Source organism: Rousettus aegyptiacus, unplaced genomic scaffold (genome assembly GCF_014176215.1).
Source record: "Rousettus aegyptiacus isolate mRouAeg1 unplaced genomic scaffold, mRouAeg1.p scaffold_m13_p_6, whole genome shotgun sequence".
Lineage (NCBI taxonomy): Eukaryota > Metazoa > Chordata > Mammalia > Chiroptera > Pteropodidae > Rousettus > Rousettus aegyptiacus.
The window spans coordinates 17,819,883-17,844,472 of NW_023416309.1; the positions used below are offsets into that span (position 1 = coordinate 17,819,883).

Genomic DNA, 24,590 nt, shown 5'->3' on the forward strand with positions numbered 1-24,590 from the left:
ACTAATCTTATAAATTAGTGATTTTCAAAAAATATTTTTCAAGGAATTCTTAAAGACACACATATATACTTACTGTATATCACTTCTGAACAGAGGTTTATGAACCAGAATTCTAAACTAATTTAGTGTGAAGTGAAAGATTTTATTTTATGCATTTTAGTAAATAATTCTAATGTGTATACTGTTTTGAACTTCTACTGTCTGTTTCTTTTTTACTCATTTTACAAATATTTACTAAGTGTCTTCTATGTGCTTATTATTATATTAGAAATTAGAGATACACTGAGAAGGAAAAGATGATTTCTGCCCTTGTTAAGATTGTAAATGTAGAGCAGTTATAAACATACAAGCAAATAAGTATTATTCGATATAACTATGATATAGCATCCTATAATATAGCATGATAAGTGCTAAATTAAGGAAAACGAAAGATGCTGTAAGAACATATAGGAGGGCACATAACTCAGAAGAATTAAAGAAGGCTTCCTGGAGAAAATAATGTCTTTTCATTTTATCTACCATACAAATTATTTTTATGTGTTTTTAAAAACTGTTGGTTTTATATATCAATCTTCTGTTCAATGTCTAATTTCTCTTTTTTTAAAGCAAGAGTAACTGCTTTTCTCTTTGGTTATTAAGTTATTGCAACTGAATTAACTGTCAGTCACACTTCCCCCCCAAGTCTCAGTTTGAAGATTTTCTCTTCCTGAAACAAACTTGATTTCTGAATTGTTAATGTTTATTCTAACATAGTGCTTCTTTTCAAAAACTTATAGCTGCAGGATATACAGACTGCAAACACTGGTTGCTGTTGGCAAAGGAAACTGCAGTTTACCTTTTAAAAATTAAAATATTTAAAGAAAAATATATATTAGCAGTCATTGTGACATGAATCATTTTCTACAAGTGTTACTAAATTTTAGAGTCCAGGGTAATTAAAAGTTATAGTGTGTATACAGTCATGTACCACTTGGCAGCAGGGATACATTCTGAGAAATGTGTTGTTACTCGATTTTGTCATTGTATGAACATCATAGAGTGCACTTAACAAACTTCGATTGTATGGCCTATTACACAGCAGGGCTATATGGTATAGTCTGTTGCTTCTAGGCTACAAGCCTGTATAGCATGTTACTGTACAAAACATGAGATTAGATCAAGCACAAGAGAAAATCATGCAATCAAGATATATGGTAGGCACAAGATGCATATGCTGCTGCCAGTGAAAAATGTCTTTCTGTTGCACAGCAAAAAATTTTAAATAAGTATAAAGATTATACTGTACAATAATGATAAAAAGTGTAGAATAGTAAATATATAAACCAATGAGTCATTTATTATCATTATCAAGTACTATATATACTGTGCATAGTTGTATGTGCTATACTTTTATACAACTGGCAGCACAGTTTTTTTAAATTTATTTTTTTATGGTAACATTGCTTAACGAAATCTAATAAGTTTCAACTGTACACTTTAAGGCATATATATATTTACTCTGTGTGTTCGCCTCCCATAGTTAGACTTCTTTTTGTCACCATATCTTTGACTTCCTTTACCCTGTCTTCCATTGTCCTTCTCTCTGGTAACCACTAGTCTATTGTCCATGTCCATGAATCTCTGTTTGCTTACCCTGTTCATTTGTTGCTTTTAGGTTTACATCCCACATATAAGTGATATCATGTGATTTTCAACTTTTTCTGTCTGGCTTATTTCACTTAGCATGATTATCTCGAGGTCCATTCATATTGTTGCAAATGGCAATATTTCATCCCTTCTTATGGCTCAGTAATATTCCATTGTATACATGTACCACAGCTTCTTTATCCAGTCATCTATCATAGGACACTTTGGTTGCTTCTATGTCTTGGCCACTGTGAATAATGCTGCTATGAACATCGGTATACAAATATCTTTTTGGATATGCGTTTTCAAATGTTAAGAGTAAATACCCAGTAGAGGGATTGCTGGATCATATGGTAGCTCAATTCTTAATTTTTTGAGGAACCTCCATACTGTTTTCCACAGTAGCTGTACCAATTTGCAGTCCCACCAGCAGTGCATGAGGGATCCTTTTTCTCCCCATCTCTCCAACATTTGTTATTACTTATCCTATTGATTATAGCCATTCTAACACGTGCGAGATTTGCATTTCCCTAATAGCTAGTGATATTGAGCATCTTTTCAAATATTTGTTGGCCATTTGTATGTCCTCTTGGGAGAAGTGTCTATTCATGTCCTCTGCCTATTTTTTGATTGGATCATTTGGGGGTTTTTTTGTTACTAATAATGAGTCATATGAGTTCTTTGTATATTTTGGATATTTTTTAATTCGTGTGGTGTATCACAATTGATTTGCGCATGTCGAACCATCCTTGTGCCTCTTGGATGAAGTCCACTTGATTGTGGTGTATAGTCTCTTTAATATGTTGCTGTATTCAGTTTGCTAGTACCTTAGGAATTTTGCGTCTGTGTTCATGAGAGATATTGGTCTATAGTTTTCTTTTTTTGTATTATCTTTCCCAGGTTTTGGTATCAGGGTAATGTTGGCCTCATAAAATGAGTTGGGAAGTATTGCTTCCTCTTCAATTTTTTGGAACAATTTGAGGAGAATAGGTATTAAATCTTCTTTGAATGTTTGGTAGAATTCACTGATAAAGCCATCTAATCCTGGACTTTTCCTTTTTGGTAGGTTTTTGATGATTGTTTCCATTTCCATACTGCTGATCGGTTTATATAGATTTTCTAGATCTTCTTGATTCAGTCTACTAAGGTTGTATTTTTCTAAGGTCTTGTCCATTTCTTCTATGTTATTAAATTTGGTGTTCTATACTATTTCATAGTATTCTTGTTATGATCCTTTGTATCTCTACAGTGTCTGTCGTAATTTCCCTTTCATCCCTTTTTGTTGTTTCAAGTTCATTTATTTCTGCTCTTATTTTGATGATTTCTTTCCTTCTGCTGACTTTAGGCATCATTTGTTCATCCTTTCTTAGTGTTTTAAGATGAAGCATTAGATTGTTTATTTGGGCTTGTTCTTGTTTCTGGAAGTAGGCCTGTAATGATATAAACTTTCCTCTTATGATCGCTTTTGTTTGCTGTGTCCCAAAAGTTTTGATATGTTGTACTATGATTATCATTCATTTCTGTGTATCTCTTGATCTCTTTATTTCTTCTCTGACTCATTCTTCAGTAGCATGTTGTGTAATCTCCATCTATTTGTGGTTCTTCTTGCTCTTTTTACAGTTGATCTCCAGCTTCAAAGTGTTATGATCAGAGAATATGGTTGGTATGATTTCAGCCCTCTTGTATTCTTTTGGGTTATCTCTGGTTCTCAGTATGTGGTCGATTCTTGAGAATGTTCCATGTGCACTAGAGAAGAAAATAAAAACAGCCATTTTGGGATGAAAGGCTCTTTAAATGTCAATTATGTCCAGTTGGTCTGAGGTGTCATTTAAGAATGTTATTTCCTTATTGATTTTCTGTTTGGATGATCTGTCCATATAGACAGGTATTTAGTTCCCCTACTACGATTGTGTTTTGGTCTGTTTCTCCCTTTAGTTCTGTTAATAATTGCTTTACATGTCTTGGGGCTCCGTGATTGGGAGCATGGATATTAAGTGTTATGTCTTCTTGGTGCACCAGAGTCCCTTTATCATTGTGAAGTATTACTCAGTATCTTTCATCATATTTTTTATTTTGAAGTCTGTTTCATCTGATAATAGTACTGCTACTCCCACTTTTCTCTGAGTGCCATTTGCTTGAAATATCATTTTCCACCGTTTCACTTTGAGTTTATATTTGTCTTTGGAGCTGAGATGTGTCTCTTGGAGGTAGCATATGGATGGGTTTTGTTTTTGGATCCATTCTACAACTCTGTGCCTTATCATTGGTCAGTTCAGTCCATTTATATTTAGGGTGATTATTGAAATATGAGGTCATCTTATAGCCATTTTATCTTTTGCTTTCTGGTAACTCAGTGTTTCCATTGCTTCCTTGTCCTTGTGTTTCTTTTTTTTTTTTTTTTTTTTTTTTTTTTTTGGTTGGCTTTTGTGGGTTTTCCCTCTGGTCTTTCTTTTATGTTTATACTTCAGTTCTGAATCTTTGATGTGTAGTTACCATTATGAACATGTAAAGGATAGTTTTATGTGTGTGTATCTATATATATCTATAGATATATACCTATATATATATACCTATATATATCACACGCACGCGCGCGCGCGCACACACACACACACACACACTCACACAGCCATCCATTTTCTTCTGCGCGTGCCTTATCTCCATTCTCCTTTGCAAATTTGGATCTTTGAATTCTCTCCTTTTCAGTCATTGTTGTCTTAGTTTGTCCCCGTGTGTGCTGAATGTTCATTACTGTCCTCCTATCGTAAATTTCTTATTGTTAAAGCTTATAATGCCCTGTTCTTAGTAAGGGTTGCACTCCTTTGCTTCTATCAGCCTTGTTGTTCCCTTACTCCTAATTATATAATTTTTTGTCATTTTTGGTTTAGGTGAGCTGATCCCTTTCAGTATTTCCTGTAATGCAGGCCTCATAGTGGAGAACTCCCTTAATTTTTGTATGTCTGGAAAGGTCTTTATTTCTCCTTCGTATCTAAAGGAGAGCTTAGCTGGATTCATTATTATTGGCTGGTATTTCCTTTCATTTAATAGTTTGAATATTTGATTCCACTCCTTTCTGGCTTGTAAAGTTGGTGCTGAGAAGTCCAACAATAATCTAATGGGTTTTTCTTTATAGGTTACCATCTTCTTTTCTCTGGCTACCCTGAGAATTCTGTCTTTGTTGTTGATTTTTGTATAATTTTAATACACTGTGTCTTAGTGAAGGCTTTTTGGGGTTGCGATAATTGGTGTTCTGTTGACTTCTTGAATTCCAAGTCCAGCTCATTCCTTAGTTTTGGGAAATTCATGTCAACTATTTGTCTGAAAATGCTTTCTAATCCCCGCTCTTCTTCTTTGCCTTCAAGAATGCCCATTCTTATGTTTCCTCTCCGATGGTATCAGCTAGTTCTTGTATTTCTCTTTCATTTTCATTCTTCAGTTTCTCTCTCCTTCCTTATTTTTTTCTAGATTTCTGTCTTCAATATCACTGATCTTTTTCTTCATTTGGTTGACTCTTTCTGAAGCTTGCTATTTCATTTTTCAACTCTTGCAGTGTGTTTTTACTATTCGTGTCTTTTTGAGGGTTTTAATCTCTTTACTAGAGAACTCATTCTGCTCATCTAGTTGTTTTTTTCTGTTCCTGAACTTGTCAATGTGAATCGTTTCAGATCTCATTGAGTTTTTTCAGAAGTACCATCCTGAATTCTTTGTCATTTAAGTCGCATATTTCTATGTCTATAAGCTTATTTTCTGGAAATTTTTCTCTTTCTTTTTGAGATGCCTTGTCACATTGGTTGTTCATGGTGTTTGATGGACTATTTCTCTGCCTAGGTATTAATGGAAGTATATTCTGCCATTTCTCCAGAAAGATTTATTATATAAAAGTCTCTCTTTAGCCTTTTGGGAAGAAAGCATTTTTCTTTTGGTTTCTAGTAGGTGGCATCTAAGCCCCTTGGACTTCTGCTTTATATAAAGCCTTAATAATACCCCCCGCCCCTAGATATTTAATCATGTTTGCTACCCTCAGTCTCAGGCCCTGTCAGTGTTAGCAATAGTTTTGGTAGTATTTGCTCTATGGTGTTCAGTCTTGAAGGATATGGGAGGAGGGGCCCTCTGGGTTGAGAGTTGGGAGCTGCAGCTCAGCCTTGGTTTTGCAACCCCAGCTTTTAAAAGTCAACCGTTGTTTCTCTGCCATCCCCACTTCTCTGCTTTCCGTCCTGATGACTGGACACTGCTGCCGGCCACATGGAGCTCACAGCTGACCCAAACAAGGCTGTTCAGGGAACCCTCTGCACCTTTTCCTTTCCCCCTTCTAGAGGGAGCTCTGGCTACGAGAGGCAGCTTGTTTGTTTCTCCTAGTCCACTACCCGACACCTGGGATCTTGACCTGTGGTAGCTCTTATGCACAGATCCCACGTTCAGACATGCTGGTGTGCAGTTTGGGTGTTTTGTTTTGAGTTTTAAATGTTAAGCTTATTGTTGTTTCATAGGGAGAGATCTTGGGATGTATCTCACTATGCCATGTTTCTGATGTTGAATGATCCATAGTTAATTTGTTTACACGAGCATCACCACAAGCATATGAGTAATGCATGAATAATCGCCTTTGAGAGCTGCCATGTCACTAGGCAATAGGAAGTTTTCAGCTCCAGTGTAATCTTATGAGACCACTGCTGTGTATGTGGTCCATGGTTGACCGAAACATCCTAATGTGGGGCATGTCTATATTTACAAAAATATACATATATAGGAGAGGGGGAAAGCCAGTGTGTTTTTAGTGTGATTACTGTGTATATTTTCATTTTTAGAATGAGTTTGTCTAAAGACTCTCAAGCAAGGATCCACATACTTTTTCTGTAAAGGACCAGATAATTATACTTTCCTACTTGGGAACCACATGGTTTCTCTTAGAACTACTCAGCTCTGCTGCAGACAGTATGTAAATAGATGGGCATGGCTGTTTTCTAATAAAACTTTATGTACAAAAACAGTCTGTGGTCAGGATTTGGCTCGCAAGCTGTAGTTTGCTGACCCCTGCTCTAAGATGAAGGTTTTGATCTCTCTATATAAACTGAGTATCTTTGTTTATTTGAAAGCCAGGGATAGCAGTTTCACTCTGGTTAGTTTCTCCTAATCAGTAAAAGAAAGAGCTCGAAGTGCTTTTGTCAATGAGTAGAGGGATTAAAATTGTCGACTTCGATAATAAAAGTAGTTTTATTATTATGTGCTTCCTGAACTGGGCTGTTTGTATCCTCGACTGGGCCACAGGATCAAGCATTGGTTATACCTGATGACAGATAATCTTAAACATATTCATAAAAGGAAAAGTATGTTTTTACATGTATGTTCTAATATATAAGTATTCTAAATATATGTGACACATATACACAAATATTTTGCATGTACTAATACATATATTCACATATCCTTGTGTGTGTGTGTGTGTGTGTATGTGTGTGTGAGAACATATTAAGGAATAAAATCAGAGCGTCATGTAATGAGTTAAGAATGCATGTGTATTAGGGAAATCTGTGTTAGATTGCTGGCTCCATCAGCTGTGTGACCTTGGTTAAGTTTCTTAAACTCTTAAGGCTTAGTATATTCACCCATTTGATGATATTAGTAGTATCTATTTGATAGGGTTTTAAAGATTAAATAGAATAATGTAGACCTTCTTTATAAGTGGTCCATAATGATAACCATTATTATTTTATTATTGGGACATAAAATCTCAGTGAATTTTAAGCATCTGTAATTCAGTGAAAATTTCAGTGCCATTAGAAGCATGAAGTATATATATTGTCTCTTACTCTTTTTTTTTTTGTTCTTTCATTCATCTCATGTTTATTGAGCACCTGATTGGACACAAGCACTGGTAGGTTTATACTTCTAGTAGGTGATTCCTTTTGTTTCTTTTCAAAAGTTTCTTAGTTGGTTTAATGTGTTCGTGATTTTTTAAAAAAAAAATTATAAACAATTTTTGTTATGCTCCATAGGAAACCTAGCTAGTTTTGTTTGTATATTAGATCAGCTTTCTTTTTTTCTTTCAGTGGTTTATTTTCTTCTCCTAAATGTGGCATCATTCTCTAAGTGTCTGTATTTGGTCCTTTTTTTTTTTTTTTACCTCTCATTCACCTCCTGACACAGCTCCAGTTGTTTCCTTTAAGGAAATGGTTCTCAAATATGTGTTTGAGGCACACCTTTCGTTTGAGCTATTTGACAGTGTTGCCATCATTTAAAACTAAAAAAAAAAAAAATTGGTCTAATACCAAATTTCTCATCTGCCCCAGCTCTCATTCTTGCTCCACCCAAGATTATCTTTACCTGACTTGTGTTTGTGTGTGTTCCAGAATCTTTTTTTCAGTTTACTCAGGCTTGAAATTTTGAAGTTATCTTTGACTCTTCTGTTTTCTGTATCCTATAGCTACCACAGCCTCTGCATTCTTTCTTATTATCTAGAAACCTTGACTTTTTATATTCTGATTCAATTAGCTTCTATATTTATTCTTGATTATGCCTCACTCTGCCAACAGAATAAATTTCATAAAATGTCACTCTGATTCTATCACTTGTTGACTCTGAATCCTTATTTCTCCATGTATCAGTTCTCAACATAGTAATGCTCTGCAACAAAACGCACTGAAACTCATTGGCATACAGTAACAAGCATTATTTCTCATTCCTGCTGGAGTGGACCCTACTTTAGCCTGAGAGTTGGCATAAGGTTGGCTGACCTTGACAGGGTTTAGTTGGGCTTAGCTCCAAGATGTATTTTGGGTCTAGGTCTGCTCTTTGTGACTCTCATTCTCTTTGGATCAGAGGTTTAGCTGGGGCAGGTTGTATACAAATTTTGTCTCCTTTTAACTCATGCTATTCTCTCTGACTTGAATGTTCTTCTTCAAACTTTCTTTTAGAAATCTTTTTTATTCACTTAACTCTTTTTTATTTTGAACATCATCGTATAAGCAGAAACAGTGAAATGCTAACAAAATACACAACTATTTATCCTCCATTCTAGATTTAGCCGTTAACATGTTGTCACATATGTATGTATACTGTACGCTTTTTTTCTTGTATCATTTGAAAGTAAAATGCTCTTTTATACCTCATCATTCGTCTTGAGCATTTTCGTACATAACATCAATAATGTTATTTTTTAAAACTAGAGTTCAGTCACATTTCATTTTTGCTTTTGTGGAGTCTCGTTAGTTTCTTTTCCAATTTGTGAATGTAATTAGTATATCTCTTAATTTATTTAGGTCTTTTATTTTCTCTCAACAGTATTTTGTAGTTTTGCACATCTTTTGTTAAATTCCTAAATGTTTTGTTTTTGATGCTATTATAAATAATTAAAATTTTATCTTGCAGTTATTTGTTGCTAGTATGAAGAAATTCTGTTGAGTTTTGTTTGTTCACCTTGTACTCTGTGACCTTGATAAATTCCTTTATTAGTTCCAGTAATTTTCATAGATTCATTTAGATATTTTATATACACAATAATGTAATTTTTTTGCCTTATTTTATTGGCTAAGATTTTAGTACAGCATTGAATATAAATGGTTTCAGTGGGTATCCTTGACTAGTTCCTAATCTTATAAAAAAAGCATTAAATATTTTACCTATAGGTATGATACTGTAGAGTTTTTTTTAAAGGTTGGGCTTTAACTTTTTGTAGAAGTTTGCACCTCTTACTGGTTTGCTGAAAGTGTTTATTATGAAGGGTTGTTGACTTTGTTAGATGCTTTTTTCTGCATCTGTTGAGATGAACAGAAGACTTTTCTTTCTGATTTTTTTTTTCCCTGAAGTATAGTAAAGTTCATTGATATTGGAATGTTACACCAACCTTGCATTCCTGGAATAAACTCCACTTGGGCATTATATATTATTCTTTATATATACTATTGGATTTAATTAGCTAATATTTTGTTGAGTGTTTTATTGTCTGTGTTGATCTGATAATTTGTGTTTCTCATGTTGCGCTTTTCGTATCAAGGTTATTCTAGTTTCATAAAATGAATTAAGAGATGATCCTGATTTCTCTTTCTTCTGAGTTTAAGATTTGTATTATTTCTTCCTTAAATATTTGATAGAATTAATTGCTGAAACCATATTGGCCTGGAGTTTTTTGGGGGGGAAATTTTTAAATTCTATATTAAATTTTAAAAATAGAGTATGATTTATGATTTCTGTTTCTTCTTGAGTCAATTTTGGTAATATGTATATGTGGTGCTGTCCTCTCATTCATTCCTGGTAATGGTAATTTGTGTCTTTTTTTGTTGTTGTTATTCAATCTGTCTAGATAGAGGCTTTTGAGTTTTATTGATCTTTTCATAAAACCATTTGCTTTCATTGATTTTTTTCCTCTTGTTTTTCAGTTTACTCTTTTATCAGTTTTTGTACTTTATTTCCTTCCCTCTACTTGATTTATCCTTACTTTGATCTTTTTTCTAGGATCTTAAAGCAGAGTCTTACTTAGACCAATTGGTTTTAGACTTTTTTTCTAACATGATCATTTAATGTTTTAAATTGCCTTTTATGTTCTGCTTTACCAGCATCCCCCAGATTTTGATGTGTTTTTATTTTCATTAAGTTCAAAATATTTTCCTAAAGCCCCTGTTTTCTCTTAACATCTGCATGCCTCTTCCTTAGAGGAGTTTCTCTACTCATTTTTGTCCCTTCTCAGTGGTAAACTGGTATTGCTTATTACCCAGTGCTTTCAAGATTGGTAGAGCAGAGAGGGCAGAAATGTTCTTTGTTGTACTATAGCCTCAGTCTCAACTTGTGTGCCTGGACCTTGAGGATGGGACTCTCAAAGAGTTTCTGTTCCCTTCCTCAGCAGGGAGGGGCCTCTAGTCATACTGATATAAGAATCTGGGTTCAGGACTGCCGTTGTACGCCTTCCTCCCAGGGATTGAGAGTTTTTCTCTCCTCCAGCAACAAGGCATGGAACATGCTTTCCTTTTCTCAGTGGCTTAAGACTTTTGCTCTCTCTACATGAGAGAAGGCTTTTGCTTCTCTATATGAGAGAAGAATCTGGGCAGGTTGGTGGGCCTTTTCCTTTCTCACAGTGGCAGCAGCTAATTTCCAAATCAGATCCTAAATACAGGAAAATAAAACTTACAAGATATATTTCATATGAAATATCTTTTAATGAAAATATCTTTGAGATTACCTACTGAGGCCTTGGATAATAAATAACAAAAAAGATTTATTCTTTAAACTTACAAGATGCTAGAAATAATTAATTTACTTTATGTGTTACTATTACGAGTTGTATGGACAAGTTGTCACATCAGAAAAGATACTCAACCTTCCCTAGGTTAAACGTATATGGTAAAACACAATTTAAATAATAAATATTTCAAAAATTGCTTTTTCATGAAAAGCTCCTGGATATTCGTCAGTGTCCTCATGGGCAACCAGTGGAGGTCTGTGGAAGAGTCTGTGAGTGAGTGTAAACTGTCTAAGGCTTCCAGGGGTTTTATACTGTCAAGTTATCCAGCCATCAGCCTTAAGCAGTTACTTATAATTTTAGCTTTCTTCTTTCCTGCTTATATGACAGTGATATCTTCCTTTTGCTCTACCATAGGTGACCCTTTTTTGGCATCTTGTTTCTCTTTTGAAGTATTTTTCAATCCATGGGATTCATGCTACTTGGTTATCTTTTGATGTTAGTGCTTTGATGGATTCAAGGAAAATTTTAGGTAATTTAGAAAATGTTTAATTGCCAATGTTCTAGAGTTTTTCAATTATCTTTTTGTCACTGACTTTTACTTTAATTCCCTTGTGGTCAGAGAACATACTTTGTCTACTTTGGATTCTTTTAAATGTATTTATTAAGACGTACCTTGACTTTTTTGAGACTCCTGGCTAATCTTCTTATAGAAGTCCTACAGTCAGTATATTTATCTGATCGTTTCTGTAGGGTGATGTTTAACTTGTTCTTCAATCCTTTGTATTTCCTGTAAACTGAAATTTAGATCAAGAAACTTGATTAAATTCAGTGTAAACATTTCTCTGCTTCATAAATGATGTCTGTACTACTTCTTGCATTATACCAGCAAGATAGTAATATTAGATTAACCCAATATTGGTGGTGCTTAAGTTTGATCAATTAGTTAAGGTGGTTTTCTCCACTGTAAAGATTTTTCCTTTTGTAATTAGTAAGAAATTTCTAAGGTGGTAATTTGCATTCTTTTCATTTTTCACAGTCTATCCAAATGTCACCTTTTTATTCTAATCAGAGTCCAGTACAGAGTGACACTTAAGCATTAGCTGTTCTTATTGTTGAGTTCCATTCTCCACCAGAAGTCCTTATAGTTTCTAGTCTATACTATACACATTTTAATGGCACATATCTCATATAGTGTGGTGGTTACATAAATATTTTTTTTTGTTGGATGTTGATATACTGAATGCATGTATCACATCTTATAAATCTTTGTGTTTCTCATAGCATTTAACTAACATTTTGCATATAGTGGGCACCTAGTAAATTATTTCTCATAGGAAGAGAAAATTAGCTAAGAAATCTCAAGGCTTTTCCTATTAAAACAATTTTCAGACTCTATCTTAGATACTGGTTAAGTTTAATATTAATCACACTTTTTTTTTGTAGGTAAATGAGAAAACCGGACAGATTATACAGTATGATAAATTTTATATACATGAAGTACAAGAATTGATCGACATAAGGAATGATTATATCAACTGGGTCCAACAACAGGCTTATGGAATGGTATGTTTCCCATTGCATTTTATGATTTCATTTTTATGTATCATTTATCCTAATACAAAAGAAACAATTGCTTGTTTTTGAAACACCAGAGTTTTTTTAGAGCTTTAATTCAGAGCTTATTTTTAAAATAAAAATGCATTGCAAAGGAGCAGCTACGTACTATGCAGCCTTCCACTCTTGTACCAAAGCCATACCAAAGAGATAGATTACACTTTTCTAAAGAGAAATTCAAGTATGGCATGAATTTATAACTCATTTGTTTTCCTTGTGGTTGCCTCTTAAATTCTCTAATGTTGAGAATATTAGAGTCCCCTGATACTAGAACTCTAAGAATGTATTCCTATTGTGTGATCAGTGTCTCAGAACTACCGGAAGAGAGCCCTAGGACCATTGATTCTGTTTTTGATTTTTCCCCCCGTTATGCGTTCGATTTTATATCAGATTTTTGATGTACATCCATGTGTGTACATATTTCTTTCCATGTGGCTAAGTCTCTAATAACTGGACAGCGTTTCATTAAAATAATAGCATAATCTTATAAAACTTGAATTAGACATGTAAAATTTTAATATAGAAATGAGTAAGCAACTAGATAATAAAACAGTCATGTTTAATACTCTTATTTGTTAATAACCATTTTAGTATACTTGAGGCCAACTTTTCCAACCCCGCAGCAAATAATTTAAGCAATAGTATGTAGCTGTTGTAGAAGGGTGAGTAGCCTTTCATTGATTGCTAGACACCAGCCACAAGCTTCCGTGGATAGGCACTCTGTCAGTTCATTCACCAGCGTCTAATAGTGTCTGGAATATATCTAGTAGGCACTAAAAAAGTACAGTAGTTTCCAAATGTCATTGTGGTTAATGCATGCTATTTTTAGGATTCTCTCACCTATAGAAATCAGGTCACTTCTAGAATATCTTTTGCTTCCTTCCCTAGGTATTTGGGTTGGATTGGGAGAGACTTGATTTCCTCCCCAGTCCCCCACCCTGAATCACTGGAAAACGAGGTCGTTTATAGCCATCCTATAGCTTTAGGTCCTGCTCATTTGCTCATTCAACAAATATTTATTGAGCATCTCCTATGTAACAGGCACTTTTTTAGATCCTGGAAATACAGTGATGAACCAGACAGATGAGGTCCTTGTTTAATAGAACTTATAATCTGATGGTCAAGATAAATAGTAATCAAATAAAGGACTGTATAGAGAATGGACAGAATGTGAGAAAGACTGTGGTTTCATGCAATTGGGTAATCAGAAAAGTCTTGTCTAATAAACTATTAGCTGTAATCTAAATGACAAGAAGCAGTCATGTAAGATCAGAGCAGAGAGAATTTTATGAAAAATGAATATCTAGTAAAAGACCTTGAGTGAGAACAAGCTTGACATGTTTGAAGTATAGACAGAGGCTAGTATGCATAAAGTATAGGAGTGGGGAGAGTTCTGGGAAAAGATCAGAGAAATGGGCATGTGCCAGATCATGGAGGTTTCATAAATTTAGATTAGGAGCTTGGATTTTATCTGAAGTGTTAAGCCATTGGAGGGTGGTAAGCAGGGGGGAGGACAATGTGCTTTATATTTTTTAATTATCACTCTGTTGACTCTGGAGAATTGAGTGAAGGGACAAGAGAAAAAATGAAAGAAGGAGACTAGTTAAGACTTTCAGTAGGTTAGGGAATATAAATCGCTTGGTTTGACTAGGAAGGTAGTTGTATAGATGAAAGAGGGAAATGGACTTGAAATACCTCTTGACAGTAAAAGGGACAAGAATTGCTGATAGATTAGATATGAAGTGAGGAAAGGAGAGAAACTAACATAGGAGAATAAGGTAAGGGTAAGATAAGAGGAAAAGTAGGAGAGAGTTGTGGAAACTAAAATTAAAAAGTGAAGGGAAGACTGTTGAATGCTGTTGAGAAATAGGATAAAACCATAGAATTGAGCGATGAATTTGGTTACATGAAGATTATTGGCAACCTTGATAATGTCATTGGAGAGTAAGGCATGCTTAAGAGAAATTTGGAGGTGAAGAATAGGGAACGATAACCATAGTACTTTGAAGAATTTCTGTGTTGAAGTGAAAAAAGTAAAAAAAGTGGAGTGTTAGCTAGAATCAAGAGACAACAGTTTTTTAAGAAAGAAAAATAATTGACCTTGTGAAAGTGTTAAATAAATATTTCCCTTTTCCTTCCCTATTTAAATTAAATCTCTCATCTAGGCCAAGTTTTCAAACTCTTTCTCCAGAGCAGAAGACAAATCCTGCCTCTTGAGGTTATTAACTGTCCCTTAGCAAGACTTGTTTGAAGTCTCATGTTTTATCTTTGAATGAACACAAGTTTTGGACATAATACTTATTGCAATGAAAAAGGGATTTAAATTATTTACCATTGAAGAAAATTAATGCTTCAGTACATGAACTTTGTTTATCTCAAGACTTTGCATATTAAACCTGATAACACCACCTAGGGTACCCGAGTTCTTTGAGCAGTGTTTTTGAAAGTGGAGTGATAGATGGGACCCTTTTAAAAATAAAACAATTTCTGAAGAAGCCCAGTGTTCACTTATATTATTTATGATTATCTTATTTAAATATACACAAACACTAAACTAGTTCTAAACTCCTGATGTTTAGCTTTTATAAGAACTTTAAAACCATAAACACTACAAGTATAAAAATCAAGTTAATATTTAGTATGGATAATGATTATGTTATGACCAGGAATCTCAGCTCAAAATATGATAAGAAAGCAGTGTGATTGATGTAAGAGCTGCTCGGTTCAAATCTCACCTCAGCATTAACTTATTCTATGTCCTTGGGGGAAATTACTCAATTATTTTTCTGTAAATTAGAGATAGTAGTACCTATCTTTTATAATTATTGAGAAGATAAGTTGATGTGCTCCATATAAAGTGCTTAGGGAAGTTCCTGGGGCATAGTGGCATAGTTAAGTCTTAGTAAAGTGGTGGTGGTTATTGTTGGCTGTCTTGACACAGCCAACAAATGTCAGTGGAAGCTTATTCCTTATTAATTTGTTTAGCAGGTTTAATATCATATCTTAGAAGTCAGAATCCAGAACTCAGGATTTGGCTTCTTCTGATATATCTCTGGAAATAGAAAGCAGGCTATTTACCTTGAATGTCTTTGACTGTGCAATGCTTAAATAGTTCATTAATTTATATTATGACATACCTTCACAGAGCTTCTTTCAAAGCATTTTCACATTTCACATTTACATATAACCCTAAAGATTTTTTTTCCTGGAGCATTTTAATAAAATTCATACTTGCATTACTAGTCTTATTACTAAGTTGAACATTATGTTGACCACGTAAGTAAAGCTTTTAAGAATCTATCCTAAAGGTACTCACATGCTATTTTGTGATGATACAGATGTGTGTATATGTATTTGTATATACAAATATGTGTATATATGTATATACAAACATACTTATATGTGTATATGTACACATAAAAGGTATATCATTATTAAACAAGAATTCCAATCTTGAAATAATTCCATCGCTTCAATGTGAAAGTTTTACTAAGACTTAGATAGAACATAATTATTTTGAATTATAAGAAATATGTATACGTCTTTAAATTTTATGTATGCGTGTGTATATATGTAATATAAATTTTATATATCACTTTACCTTGTTCTAAGCACTACAAGGAAATTATTTTACCTTTATTACATTTGTCTTTGTCATAATTTGTTGAGACTTTTTTCTTTATTTCTCAGTCAGGGATTTTAAGGATATATCAGGTATATACCTCCTTGATCCCTACCCATTAAAAACTAATTCTGTGAAATTCTTTGCTTTCCTTGTACTGCTGAGACTTCTAACTTCACCTCATCACTTTTCCACTTTCCCATCCTTTTTCATCTCTTTTCTCTTTATATGATTTCATAAAGTTCGGGCTTGATCCTGTCCTCTTGCTGGTTACCATATAAGCTTTTCTGTTTTGTTTGTTTTTCAAGATTCTGATCTTGGTATATGAAACTTTTTCAATTGGATTCCTTTTGCTTTTTAATCTGTTTTTCTCCCTTTACAATAATCTCTTGGCAGTATAAAAGGGCACATGGGTTGTCGCTCTCTTCCTGTCTTCTGCTATTTGATGATTTTTCTCTACATTCTAGGTACTGTTCTCAGTTGTACATTTCCTTACTCTCCTCCAACTTTGCTTTTAAATTGTTTATAAAAATGCCTCGGTGGTTGTTACTAAACTCTTTGCCCTTTTTTCTTTTCTTATACTTTTAGTTACTAAGCGTACCATCTATAAATATCCAGTAAATTTTGACTTAGAATAAAGTACAGAAAGTTCTGTACTGGTCTGTGCCTATTTGAATTACTATAAGATTAAGCATTTTTTAAAAATGTATATTTAATTTTAAGAACTGTGTATACCTATGTAAGACTTGTCATATATAAGTAAGTAAATAAAGATATTTGGTAAGTTGGTAAAATTTTTTTAAATTATAAGTCTTATTCAAGATTAATTGTGCTTGTATAGAAATCATCATTGTATTCTGTAGAGACAAGTTGTTGCACTTTAACTATGGACAATACTGAACTAGCAACATGTTCACCAGCAGCCTAGGAAGATAGTATGATATAAACACTGGGGAAGATATTAAAGCTTTGAGAAGATATGTCAATACATAACTTCCCATGTTTGTATCATCATCATTTAATAAAACAAATTAAAGTACATTTGTGTTCCCTTCCCAGAAAAGTTTATCCTTTTTAAAGCTCACTTGTCATTTTTAATGGCATCAATATTTTATAGACTAATTAGGCATCGGATTACCAAATTTTATTTGTGTATTTTCCATTTTCTTCATGTTTTAGAAGTATCGTTTTATTTCTGTTTAGCCACCATACTTTAGAATTTTTATGAATTACTTCAGTAACTTCAGTATCCTCTCTTTGTACCTTCTCAGAGTAATCCCATTATGCCCTAAATCAAGATGACACCAGCTGTGATGTAGTGTTTTCCTACAGGTATTTAGTTGAATCTAAAACTTGCCAAGGAGCTGCATCTTTGTCTCTAACCAACGGAAACATCATTAACCATTGATGTTAAAAGCAGGCTTGGTGAACCCTGCTTTAGACCATGAGGCCCTGACTTTTGAACATTCTTCAGGCCTTTCTCACTAGACTCTAGGACACTTAATAACGAAAATTAGACATACAAAAAGTTAGTGCTTGAATATGTGGATTTGGAGCCAATAACATGTCATACATTGAATATGTTGAATTTTTAGACCTTCAGTTGACCTCACATGTTTTGTAATATTCTGTCCCTGCCCCTCAGACCACTTTGTTTTCCTTCTAAATTTCTCTTGGAAATACTACTATGACTTAATTAGATTTGCAACTGATAGAACAACTACCTCACAATTCTAATATTTCCCAAGAGGGTTCATCCTCACTTTTTTAAGCATTAACTTTTTAAAAAATGTTTGAGTTTTTGTCTGATACTTAACCCTTAAATTGAAATTTCTAATGGTTTTAATCTGGTTGCCCCTTTGATGCCCCTCTCTTAGATAAATCATTTTGCTTGATATCTCTCTTATGGTTTATGGTCTCCCTTCTCAATTTTTACAATGTCCCATTGTTTTTCATATTCCTTTCAGTTCACATCTCTCTTTACAATAAAACTTATGTTTTAGTATGTTTTCATCACAATATAAATTCTAAAATAATCTTACTGACCTCTCCAATGCCTAATGATAACAACAAATGCATAACATCTCTATTTATATATAGCAATAAAAATAACTACATATATATTAATGTTTCATTATTTAAGAATAAAATATATCTCCTGTGATATAACTCTCTTGGTATCAAGTATAGTTATCAGCAGGCCATAGGTAATCAGAAAATATTGAAAGGTTTTCCTTTGTTCAAATTTTTAGTAGTAATAGCACTTTAAAATTTTTTCCACAAGATAACTGTAAAGGGATTTTAAATAATCCTGTTAAATTGCTTTCAAATTAAACAGTGTAATCTAACAGGCTTTTTCTGCAGAACAACTTGTAGATAGATATGTTCCCCTTAACACTACCAGTAGGTGCGCTTATGTAGTGATAACTTAATACTCTGATTTTTTTTTTTTTTTAGTTTTTTATTCCCTAAATTCTGCATATAAATGAAATCATATAGTCTTTACCTTTCTCTGTCTGACTTAAATACCTTCTAGGTTCATCAGAGCAATATCTTTTTCCATTCCCTTTTCATACGTAGGGCTCTTGTTTTCTTATCCTTTCAATCTTTCCATCCCTTGGTTGGAGCACTTAATTCTTTTCCATTTAAGGTACTTATTGATAGGAATATAGCTATTACCATTCTTTATTCCTGTTTTTGATACATGTTTTTTCTTCTTAAGGAAGTCCCTCCAACATTTCCTGTAATTCTGGGTTGGTGGTGATAAATTCCTTTAGCTTATTTTTGTCTGGGAAGCTCTTTATCTGTCCTTTAATTCTAAATGATAGCTTTGCTGGATAAATTATTCTTGGCTATATATCCTGGATCTTCATCCTGTCAAATATCTTTTTGCCAAGCCCTTCTGTCCTTCATAGCCTCTCTTGAGAAATTAGCTGCCAGTCGTATGGGTGTTCCCTTATATGTAATTATTTGTTTTTCTTGCTGCTTTTAAAATTCTTTCTTTGTATTTAACCTTTGGCATTTTAATTATGATGTGTCTTGGTGTGGGCCTCTTTGGATCCCTGATTTTTGGAATCCTCTGAGCTTCCTGGGGTTTTATGTCCATTTTCTTCACCAAGTTAGAGAGGTTTTCCATCAAACAGCTGTTCACCATTTTGATTTTCTTCAGTTATGCTGATCAGGAGAATATTTGGAGCCTTAATAGTGCCCCACATCGTCCTTAAATCATCTTTATAGTCTTGGCCTCTTTTTTCTTGCCATTCTGTTTGAGTGTCCTTATTGGCTTTCCTGTCCTTTAGATAGGGCATATGATCCTCTTCTTTATTCACTTTGTTTATTCCATTTAATATACTACTCATCTCAGATAATGTGTTCTTCATTTCATACTGGTTCCCTTTTATAATCTCCACCTCCATTTTTATGTTCTTCATCTCTTTGTTGAAGTTCTCACTAAATTTATCTACACTTCTCAAAAGTTCATTGAGCATCTTTATAACCAGTATTTTGAACTCTACATCTGTTAGATTATGTGACTCTATTATTCCTGGGTCTCTGTTCTGTTTTCTCATATGGTTTCTGCTTCTTTGTCTTCCCATTTGTCTGTTTTTCCTTGTCTGTTTCTATGTACTAAGCGAAGCTCCTAAGTCTCCCAGTCTTATTAGTGTGGATTTGTAACATATTTAGTAACATATTTTTGTACATAGAAGTAGGTGTCCAGTGGCATAGTCCTGAGAGAAGTTCGGCTGCAGGCCAAATGTAGCCCAAGCCTCTGCCCCTCCGGGGGCATCTGTTAAGATTCAGCAAGCAATCCACAGATGCTGTGCTTATAGTTGCCGGAAAAGGCCACACCAGAAACCAAGGCCAGCTGCCTCCAGTGTGAGTCTAGGTGCTGCTCAGCTAGGAGCACCTGATTTGCTGAGGATATACTTGGATGTGGCTTGAGTGCTGCCCGAGTTGGGGAAGATGAGGTTTCAGGGAATCCTCTGGGCAGAGCAACTTCTATTATCCAGTTTGATGAGGTCACAGCTATGGCGGCACTGTGTCCGGTCTGGTAGGGAGGAGGGCTCAACAGAGAACGATGGATATCTCTGGCATTTCTGAGTATCACCTCGGCCCTTGTTCCAACAATATCACCTTGTAAGTCTTTTGTGCCCGCTGCATGCAGCCGAACGGGCACTGGTGCTCAGAGGGAGCAGGTCTATCACCAAGAAAATCCGTTTGCGTACATGGCCCCTTTAAGAGGCGTCTGCCGCTGCTGCAGCCTCTGTCTGAGCCGCTCTGACCAAGCAGCCCCACATTCTTGTCGCATCCTACCTTCTGCCATTGCAGGGTGATTTCTTCGATTTCTTCGTAGTTGTATGGCTTATTCATCTAGATCCCAGGTGATTTTCCCTTGCCACTGCTCCTTGTTTCCGTCACAACTTTGATTTGGTCACCAGAGGAATGAACAGAGTCTCTGTCTTCTACACCATTTTTTCAAAACTCTGAATGTTTTGAAAGACACTGTTATCGATAATTACCTTTCTCAAAATAGGAGTTGTATATGTTAGTATACAAATTTTGTATACATTATTTTGCTTATGTTTTTACTGCTTTGGCTTTATTAAGCATAATGTAGCGAGAGAACTCTAAGTCTTTGCTATTATCTTAAAGCCTCCAATGATATCCCTCAAGACATGTGAGAATTTAGCCCACTACAAAGTTAGAAGGAACAGTCCACAGACTGCCCTCACTTTTGATACCAATTACAAGTTTGAGGGGTTCTCCAAACCACCCTCAGCTTCAATAATTTGCTACAAGTCTTTACAGAACTCACTGAGCACCATTTTACAGTTTATTATAGGGAAAGGATACAGATCAAAATCATCCAAGGGAAGAAGTACATAGGGTTGAGTCTGGAAAGGTACCAAAGGCAGAGCTTCTGTTTTCCTCTCCCTGTAGAGACATAAGCAGGGTTTTTTTGTTCCAGCATTCAAGTATGATAATACTGACAGAATAGTGCCAACCAAGGAAGCACACCAGAGCCTTGGTGCTCAGACCTTTATTGAGACTCATTCACAAATTGCCCATGTGGCTGACCTTCAGTCTCCAGCCCTTCTGAAGGCAGAACTTATAATTACATGGCTCAGAGCCCCCAGGCAAATGAAGTGACAGGAGTGATGTTCCAGACATCTGTACATCACCTCCCAGTAGCTAAGGACAAAGTCAGACCTCTCTTTGGATAAGATTAATTCCTTACTGTATACAAGGTAGCACCTGCAAATTTAGTAACATATTTTTGGAGATTCTTTCATTTTATATGAATCTACCCTGAGCGTATATGGATGCTTTCTGCAAGAAAGTGTACATTTCTGTTCAATAAAGTGGTAAGTTTTCATTACAGTTTACATTATTTCCTTCATACCTTTCTCTCTTCATTTCTTCTGTCTATTTACCAGCCTTTGTCCTGTACTCTAGTTTGTATTTTAAGCTAATTTGGTGTTTGAGAACTCTTAATATATGATACTTTATATTTTACTGGTTATTTTTGAAAAATAAAAACAAATGGCTTATTTTTCTTTCTTTGTTTCCATATAGCATTTTAATCTACTAAACACTTGTTAAACATTTTTGTTAAGATGTCAAAGTTTGAGGAATATTTTCTCATTTTGCCAGGTAGAGAAACTGAGCCATAAAATTATTTTTTTAAGACCAAGTTAGGCTAGGATTAATTTTCCTATTCTACCTAAATTCTGCAAGTGGAGTGCTTAGTTGCTGAAACCAAATTTCATTATGTTCAAACCTCAAATGTTTTATGATCAGGTACCTGGAACAGAGGTCTGACATTTATAGATAAATAAGGTGCATGTGGAAAAGTGTACATTTTGAAGATACATTTTGGTCTCCTTCATTAATTCAATATTCTGCTGTAGCAAAAGTATATGAAATGATAGAAATAGTTAAATTTGGACACTAACATTGCTCTTTCCTCATTATTACATTCCGCACTGCTGTCTTAGGATGTCAACCATGGATTAACTGAGGTAAGTTTGGTGTAATAAAGTCTCATGTTCAGAGTAAAATGTGCTGTTTTGTCTTAAGTGATAGGAAAGCCAAAATTTCCTCATTTAATGTGACCTTAAAACATACATACACACACATATATATGTATGTGTATGTGTATCTATAAATTGTAAAATGAATGTATAGAAATTCTCCTGTGTATCATTTCAGATTAATTTTATCAAGAAAATTTAAACTTCTATTTTAACATTCCCCTTTATTGTTACCTTGCAGCAATATGTATTCCTAGTCTTTTCAGCATAAAATTTAATGTGTCCTCAGAATATAAAAAAGCAGACTTTTAAAATTTGACAAATGCCTATGCAATAAACCAGATAATATATTAGAGAAGTAATTTATTTTCAGTTTTTAAACTAATAATTGGTATTTGAAATGGTTATAAAATTAGACACTTTCAGTATGATCATCTTCCTCACTTTGTCTAATGTACTATCTTAATATATAAAGTTCTAGCACTTTCGTTTACATAATTAAAAATGCTAAATCACCTTTTAACACTTAGAAATTTTATAATACTTCTTTGATACTTCTGTGATGGACTAGGTCTTGTTGTTTTGCTTTGCTTTGCTTTTTTCCCAGCTCTTGAACCAATGAAGCACTTAGAGTTAGCTTTAAATTATAGGCCTAACATTGTTTACTTCTTCATCCTCAAATGAAGTAGCACATAAAATTATGACATGGAGCTTTGGAGACAAAAGAGATTTAGAAATCATCTCAGTCTTTTGGAGTTTCAAAGTAATAAAATGACTTTCTGCCATTTAATAGCTAGTTAGTGACACAAAACAGGATGGAAGTGAAAACTATCATATGAAAAATAGTGAAGAATGATAATTTACTGTAAAGTTAATATAACTCAGCATGTTGACTTACATCTGCATATACTATGTGTAAGAGTTAATAGTCCCATTTTATTCTATACTGATTGGGCACTATTAGATTATTTTGTTTTTGTTTTTGGTGGCCAATTAAGATGGAGTTAGACAAATTGAAATACATTTAAGGGAAGGCAGTTAGGATGAAGAAGAGCTAGAGAAACCATATATTTTTTCAGAATGGCCAGGAAAACTAGTAGTGTTTATTATGGAAAAAGACAGCTTAGGGAGGGAGCATGAAGACCTGAAATTTTTAAACCATATATACTTCCCTGAAGGGGTAAAATGAAGACTGAAGTACAAAATGACATGATGCATCGTGATATAGAAATGCAGATTTAGACTTAACATAAAGAACTCTGAGCACTTAAAAAATGGGTCGTTACATGGGGTATTAAGTTCTCACTGAAAGCCTTGTAGCAGGGCCTCTGTGTCAGGGCTGGAACAAAAATATGCCTTGTTTGGTAGGTGGTAGGTATACATCTTCCTCCAACTGCAAGAATCTGTAACTGTCAATTCATAGTTCTTTGTTTTTTTCTGCACCAGTGAAACAATTAGCAATCACCGTGTTAGTCACTAGAATAAATAATTGTAAGGTGACTAACATATGATACAATAGATGTAATAATAGATGAGTTCTCCCAACTTGAAAAGGTTGACAGCATTATAATACTAGTGATACTTATTTTGTATGTTGAATGAATAAATTGTTGAACTCATAATGTTGGCACCTTAATAGCGTGCAGTAAATACTGTTGAATGAATAAGCAGATGCTTATCATTGGCCTTACTTGCTAGAGTAGCCATATGAGAACTGTATACTGTATTTAACTAGGGGTCCTCAATTTTAGAATAAATTTTCAGTCTACTTCACTGAAACTTGGGAGTTAATAAGCAAAAGATACTTATAATCTACAATTTTGTGGACTCTCAAGTACTATATAATTCCCTCCTAAAATTGAGAATTGGGTAATTCAAGTGCATCATCTAATTACCAGTAAAAATTCTGTACAGGCATACCTCTTTTTATTGCAGTTTGCATTATTGTACTTCTCAGATGTTGTGTTTTTACAAATTGAAGGCAAGACCCTCTTACCAACAAAAAGATTATGACTCACTTTATTGCAATACTCGCTTTATTGCAGTGGTCTGGAACAACCCACAATATCTCCGAGGTATGCCTGTACACCCATCCCTGAGTTTACACGTGTTTTTTTTTCTTCATGATGGAGATGATTATTATAATGTCAGTAAAGCATTATGAGTATTATCCATCAGTAAGAACTTAGATAGGCATGTATTTGCTTAAACCAAATAAAAATATTTTGCAATAAAACCCATGCAACTAAAAATGAACAACAATCTTTTTTTTCCCTTTGTAACTCCTTTTTTATTATAACAGATGTAATTTATGTCCATTATAGAGCTTTTGGAAAATACAACAAAGCATACATATAAACACGCATGAAAACACATACACAATGAGAATTACTTGTAAATCCACAGCTCAGAAATAGCTACTGAATGTTTTGGTATTTGTTATTCATGTTTTACACACATGTATACATACCAGCCTACATACTAATATTAATATTTTAAAAAGCAAAAACAAACCTAACCT

At 34.2% G+C, this 24,590-nt stretch overlaps 1 protein-coding gene across 7 annotated transcripts in view; it reads left to right on the plus strand.

Annotated features, from left to right (window-relative positions):
• HERC4 (HECT and RLD domain containing E3 ubiquitin protein ligase 4) overlaps positions 1–24,590 on the plus strand; it is a 116,014-nt gene that overhangs the window by 57,051 nt on the left and 34,373 nt on the right. For 5 of the 7 annotated variants that reach the window (XM_016127313.2, XM_016127309.2, XM_016127310.2 and 2 more), the window contains 2 exons: positions 12,242–12,361; positions 22,034–22,057. In XM_016127313.2, coding sequence (XP_015982799.1) covers positions 12,242–12,361; positions 22,034–22,057 — 144 coding nt within the window. The remainder of the gene's footprint in view (positions 1–12,241; positions 12,362–22,033; positions 22,058–24,590) is intronic. The other 2 variants (XM_036223500.1, XM_036223498.1) reach the window with 1 other exon arrangement.